The sequence below is a fragment of the Hibiscus syriacus genome, unplaced genomic scaffold (genome assembly GCF_006381635.1).
Source record: "Hibiscus syriacus cultivar Baekdansim isolate YM2019G1 unplaced genomic scaffold, ASM638163v2 tig00018586_pilon, whole genome shotgun sequence".
Classification (NCBI taxonomy): domain Eukaryota; kingdom Viridiplantae; phylum Streptophyta; class Magnoliopsida; order Malvales; family Malvaceae; genus Hibiscus; species Hibiscus syriacus.
In genome coordinates this window covers 445115-451800 of record NW_024062441.1, presented here as the reverse complement: position 1 = coordinate 451800, position 6686 = coordinate 445115, and the positions used below count along the sequence as shown (strand labels likewise).

The following is a 6686-nucleotide window of genomic DNA, read 5'->3' as shown; positions in this document are numbered from 1 at the left end:
TAATATGACATGTACTACTATTTATGAACCATATAATATGCAATGTGACATACTAATTATTTAACACCTAATTAATCATGTTTTATATAATTTACATTTAAATAATTTTATATAATATGTATGTATAAACCATGTATAGTATATATAAACTATATATATATATATATATATATATAAACTATATAAAGTAAATTACTTATATAGTTTATAGAAACACTATACATAAACTATATAAAGTAATAAAATATATAATTTATAGAAATCCTAAATCATAAACCATAAACCATAAACTTTAAATCACAAACATTAAACACTAAATCATAAACCCTAATATAAATGGACTATCACTAATGCATATATATTTGTAATAAAAGAGTGGGCTTGCATTGGGCCTATCTAAGTTAATGTTAATGGACTAGTACTATTGCAAATGGACTTATTTTTGGGTTTTATTATTACATATTCATAACAACAAAATAAATGGGCTATTAATGTGAATTAACCTAACATGCAACTAAAATATTAATTATGTAAATGAAATTATATGACATGCACTACTATTTATGAACCATATAATATGGAATGTGACATACTAATTATTTAACACCTAATTAATCATGTTTTATATAATTTACATTTAAATAATTTTATTAATTTTATTAAATAATTTTATATAATATGTATGTATAAACCATGTATAGTATATATAAACTATATATATATATATATAAACTATATAAAGTAAATTACTTATATAGTTTATAGAAACACTATACATAAACTATATAAAGTAGTAAAATATATAGTTTATAGAAACTTTAAACCATAAACCATAAACCCTAAACTTTAAACCACAAACACTAAACACTAAATCATAAACCCTAATATAAATAAACTGGCATTAATGTATATATATTTGTAATAAAAGAGTGGACTTGCATTGGGCCTATGTAAACTAATGTTAATGGACTAACACTATTGCAAATTGACTTATTTTTGGGTTTTATTATTACTTATTCATAGGGGTGGGAATAGGTCAGGCCAGGCTTTAAGAGGCCTGAGCCTGACCTACGTTGAATATTTTAGGCCTGAGCTTGGCCTGTGGCCTATCACAGGCTTTTATTTTCGGCTCGGTCGGGCCTGGTAGCCTGTTTAAAAGCCTATTTAATTTTAAATCTAACGTTAATTAAATAATGAATACGATTATTTTGTTCTGCATGAATGATTTTAACTTGCTTATATAAGGATTTGATAATAAATACGATTATTTTGTGAATAAAAATAAGTATTAAATAATAAATACAATCTAAGATTAATGAGTTAAAAGAATATGTAACATTGGTTGCTGCTACTTTTGCAGAGAAAAAGAAAGAGTAAGTTAAGCTTTGTCATATTCCTTATACGGACCCCATATCCACGTGAGATGTAGTTACCTTGTCCCATGTTTTGGAGCAGTTAAATGACACCTTGGCTCATGCTTTCCATGTTTTTGAGGCACCAACCATACAATCATTCTTAAAAGAAGGATAATTAATTGTGGCATTAACAAGCTTTTAATTAATTAATTAATGTATGGAATTGATCCTTTCACCCTGCCCGACAGCATCTCCATACTTTGCTGTTCCCACGTCACACCATGCCCGACAACAACGTCCATCCCCTGCTTTTTGGCATCACCGAACACATGGAGAAAGAAATTAATAAAATTTCTCAGCATCTATATATCTATATAGGCCGGCCTATCAGGCTTATAAGACTTTATAATAAGCATGAGCTTGGCCTATTTAAGTTAACAAGCTTTTAAAAAAACTCGAGCCTGACCTTTTTATTAAATAGGTCAAGTCAGACCAGACTTTATGTAGGCCCCTGTAGGCCGGCCTCGCCTATTCCCACCCTTACTTATTCATAACAACAAAATAAATGGACCATTAATGTGAATTAACCTAACATGCAACTAAAATATTAATTATGCAAATGAAATTAATATGACATGTACTACTATTTATGAACCATATAATATGGAATGTGACATACTAATTATTTAACACATAATTAATCATGTTTTATATAATTTACATTTAAATAATTTTATTAAATAATTTTATATAATATGTATGTATAAACCATGTATAGTATATATAAACTATATATATATATAAACTATATAAAATAAATTACTTATATAGTTTATAAAAACACTATACATAAACTATATAAAGTAATAAAATATATAGTTTATAGAAACCCTAAATCATAAATCATAAATCATAAACCCTAAACTTTAAACCACAAACACTAAACACTAAATCATAAACCCTAATATAAATGGACTAGCACTAATACATATATATTTGTAATAAAAGAGTGAGCTTGCATTGGGCCTATGTAAACTAATGTTAATGGACTAGCACTATTGCAAATGGACTTATTTTTGGGTTTTATTATTACTTATTCATAACAACAAAATAAATGAGCTATTAATGTGAATTAACCTAACATGCAACTAAAATACAAATTATGCAATTTAAATTAATATGACATGTACTACTATTTATGAACCATATAATATGTAATGTGACATACTAATTATTTAACACCTAATTAATCATGTTTTATATAATTTACATTTAAATAATTTTATTAATTTTATTAAATAATTTTATATAATATGTATGTATAAACCATGTATAGTATATATAAACTATATATATATATAAACTATATAAAGTAAATTACTTATATAGTTTATAGAAACACTATGCATAAACTATATAAAATAATAAAATATATAGTTTATAGAAACCCTAAACCCTAAATCCTAAACTCTAATTCTAAACTTTAAACCATAAACACTAAACCATAAACCTTAATTTAAATGGACTAGCACTAATGCATATATATTTGTAATAAAAGAGTGGGCTTATGTATTGGCCTTTGTAAACTAATGTATTGCCAAAATTATTTATATTAATAATGTAAAACGTTAATATATATTACATAATAAATAATTTCATTATTAATATTATTTTTTCTTTATATAAATTAAACTATATAATTTATATAAATTAAACTATATTAATTTTCTTTTGCATTATTAATCATGTTTTATCTAATTTACTTTTAAATAATTTTTTAAATTTATTAAATAATTTTATATAATAGGTCTGTTTATTAATTTAATTATCAAAATAAATATTTTATTATAACATTTAAAAAGTAATCATATTAATTTTTTAATTACATCATAAACTAAAAAACTCATAATTTTATTAAAATCTTATAATTTCATCCATGATAATATATAAGTCAGGTAAATATCAGATCATGTCATTAACAAGTTAGATCATTTACAGGTTAGGTTAAAAATAGGTCAGGTTGAAAACATGTCAGGTTAAAAACAGGTCAGGTTGAAAACAGGTCGGGTAATACCAGTTATTTACCAGGTCAATCTCGGGTTCGGGTTCGTATCAGTCGGATGCAGTTCAGGTTCGGGTATCATATTTTCGGTTCAATTTGGGTTCAGGTATTCTCAGGTCGGGTTCTGATCCACAATTTCCAGGTCCAACTCGGGTTCAGGTCAACACCAGTTCCGTCTCGAGTCGGTTTCGGATCACCACAATGCAGGTCAAAAACAATTTTGACTCAAATCGATTTCAGTCAATTTTACAGATCGAGTCAAACCAATACCCTTTTCCCACAAGTACTAAAAAATTGACGTGACACTGTCAATCCTAAGACCTGTTGAGCCATCCACCACTTAGTAGCTTCGTCAGCCTCACCACCACCAGGCCTAAATTAATTTTAACTTCTAATTTTTTTTACGGATTAAGTCTATTAGCTCAAAAATTATTGATTTCATTTTTTTATTTGTTTAAACATTAATTTCTTTAATTATTAGTACTTTAGTAGTAGTATTAGTATTTTTTAGTGTCATTTTAGGAGGCATATATTTTCATCGATATTTATATTTATTATTATTATTGTTCTCACTAACATATTTTTTTCCTTTTGCAGTGATATTTTTACGAGGCATGCATTAACTTATTTTTCTTTTCGAGACAATATAATTTTCTTTTAAAAGTATCGATTTTAAACGGTGATGAGAGTTTTATAATTTTTTCACGCATAATTAATTTTCGAATTTGCTTTAATCTTAATGTTATTATATATTAAAATTTATAGATATTTGTTTATATTTAACTTAAAACGGTTTACGATAATTCCAACCACGTAAAAAACTATTTAAAAACTCACCACTTTCTGAAAGATTACTTCGACATAAACCACTCTAATTAGATAACCCGACTGTTGAAAAGATGTGTTCGTCATACAAAAAGTGAGGATAACAAAGCCGTTCAATGGGTTCTTTTGGGCTAACATAGCAATACAATCAATGGACCTTTATTTATCAATGCTTTTTATATATAAAGATCAAATATTTTTAGCCCACGGTTTGTAGTCTTGTGTTGGCCCATCCCTTGAATTCGAAGTAATCGACTTAAAATCTACAAACCCAATGAAGCAAATTGGCAATCGGTTAATGGAAGATACCTTCCCGATTGATTTCCGGTGACGGTGATTATATCGGTATAGTGCCATAGAGAAATGGAGTTGGGGTCTAAGGAGGAAGAGAACGTGGTGGGATATCACAGCAATAACGTGAAGAAAGCCAAGTTACTTTCAACATTGTCCGCACTCCTTGACGATCCAATTCTCGCCGATGTCCCTAAGAAGCCCACTTTGTCCGATGTCGATACTCTCATCAGCCTTGAACTGGGGAGTGCCATGCGGATCTCTATCCTCAAATTAGACGGAACCTCCTTCGGTACTTGAAATACTATCTCTGTCACTATCGCCTAGGCATTTAGACAAACACCTAATATGTGCTTGAATTGTTAAGAAACTATTTGTGAAATTATAAGTTTTTAGCTTATATGGGTTGTGTTTCCTTGGGATTGAAGATGTTGTGGTGATGAATTCGGCCACGGTGAAAGACTTGAAGCTCGCTATCAAGAAGAAAGTTATTGAGTTGGAGCAGTCAAAGATGGGTCATCGACATATTTCATGGTTCACCATTTATCTTGCAGTCCAACTTATCAAGAATTACCATAGAGTTTCGTTTATAAAGATTAGCCCTTTTTTATATTTACTTTGGTTGTGGTTGTAGGAGGCACGTTTGGTCCAATTTCTGCCTAGCACACCACAATGAGAAGCTCTTTGACGACGGCGCTGCGCTTCAGGATTTTGGTGTCCGAAATAACTCTCAGGTTTTACATTCGCCCCCTTCATTTTTCTAACGATGGATTCTCTTATTGATGGTCATCCTTTGCTAGTTTCATGCTTATGATCTTACTCTGGAGCTCTAAATCAACTTAAATGGTATATATCAACTTGTGTGCTTCTTCACTAAAATTATACACTAATGAACATAGTACTAAATTGCGGTTGTAGTTGCGGTTGTAAAAATAACTACGATTTTATGTTGCGGTTTGCGGTGTCGTGGGAACCTTGAAAAATGTTACGATGCGGCCGTTACATTACATTGCGGCCCAATTTAATACTACGGTAATGAATGATGGTAAAATAAACACTAATTTGTCTCTCATTTCCTATTAGGAGAGCTACAATGTTTAGTAGTAGGTGCCATGTAAAACTATAGTGAAACAAACTACCTCAACATTTTGTAATCAGAACAGATTCGTTTCAAGAACCACTAAAAGTTGTAAACATGAAAGATTTCTTCCTGCTGTTAATTTTCGTGTGAGATATTATGATCGTACTTTGGTCTAATTATGCAGAGATATGTTGTGTTATTGCAGTTACATTTTTTACCCCATGTTGTCTCGAAGGGTTCCGGGAGTCATTCTAAGAGGAGAAAGCACCGTTTCTTCCATGGCCTGAACAAGCGTTCGTGAGGACTCTCAATTGTTCGTTTTCGAGTGTTCCTTTTGCCAAATGTAGGTCATTCCAGAAATTTACAAGTTTTTATTTAGGGTGAGTTCTATACCAGAATGAAAATATAAATCAGGACTGCATATAGATCTGTCCGAAACTTGGAATCAAATTAAGCTTGAATAAAATTAACTCAATTTAGACTGTTCTAACTTTGCATTAAAATTTTGATGAAAGTGGATATTTTATTTAAATGTAATAATAAACAAACATGTTTGTACCTTGATGCTTTGTACTAGTTGAAAGGGGGCTTTCATTCCCATTTAATTTCAGTCACTTGGTCTTAGAACTAACTGATGTTATTAACTCTTGCTCTCGTGTCTTAGAGTTGCCTTCTTGAATATCCAGATGAGGCACAACATTTGTTTGATGAAATGCGTAAGAGAACTTCTAAACCCAAGAAATAATGCACCAACATATTGGGTTGTTGAGTTCAAAATAAGCTGACTTGTGTTGCTGGTCTATACTATATCTGATTATTAATCCAAAAGTTCAGCACAAGAAGATAAACATTAAACAACGATTTTGAATATTGAGCCAAGGAGATTGGTAGAAAATCACTTTTTGTCAAACCAATTGAAACAAAGCAAGAAGAGCCCCATGGGAAACATTGCGATTCAACGGGTAGGATCTATTTCAAATTTGATTGGCCACCCAATCAGTGGCACGAGTGGCAGCACTAGCAACATATATATGTGCACATACATGTGTATGTACAAACATATATTCAAGTA

The 6686-nt window shown here is 29.9% G+C and overlaps 1 protein-coding gene across 1 annotated transcript; it reads left to right on the top strand.

The window, feature by feature from the left end:
• The first annotated feature begins 4465 nt into the window (after positions 1-4465).
• On the top strand, positions 4466-6018 carry LOC120209306 (U11/U12 small nuclear ribonucleoprotein 25 kDa protein). Its single transcript, XM_039208346.1, has 4 exons — positions 4466-4825; positions 4962-5067; positions 5168-5267; positions 5820-6018. The coding sequence occupies exons 1-4, from the start codon at positions 4606-4608 to the stop codon at positions 5913-5915; spliced, it is 522 nt and encodes a 173-aa protein (XP_039064277.1). The 5' UTR covers positions 4466-4605; the 3' UTR covers positions 5916-6018.
• Positions 6019-6686: the final 668 nt, after the last annotated feature.

Coding starts and splice junctions, on each gene's coding strand:
- LOC120209306 (XM_039208346.1), top strand. CDS start 4,606: ATGGAGTTGGGGTCTAAGGAGGAAGAGAACGTGGTGGGATATCACAGC. Junction 5,068..5,167: donor GGTCATCGACATATTTCATG/GTTCACCATTTA, acceptor TTGTGGTTGTAG/GAGGCACGTTTGGTCCAATT. Junction 5,268..5,819: donor GTGTCCGAAATAACTCTCAG/GTTTTACATTCG, acceptor GTGTTATTGCAG/TTACATTTTTTACCCCATGT.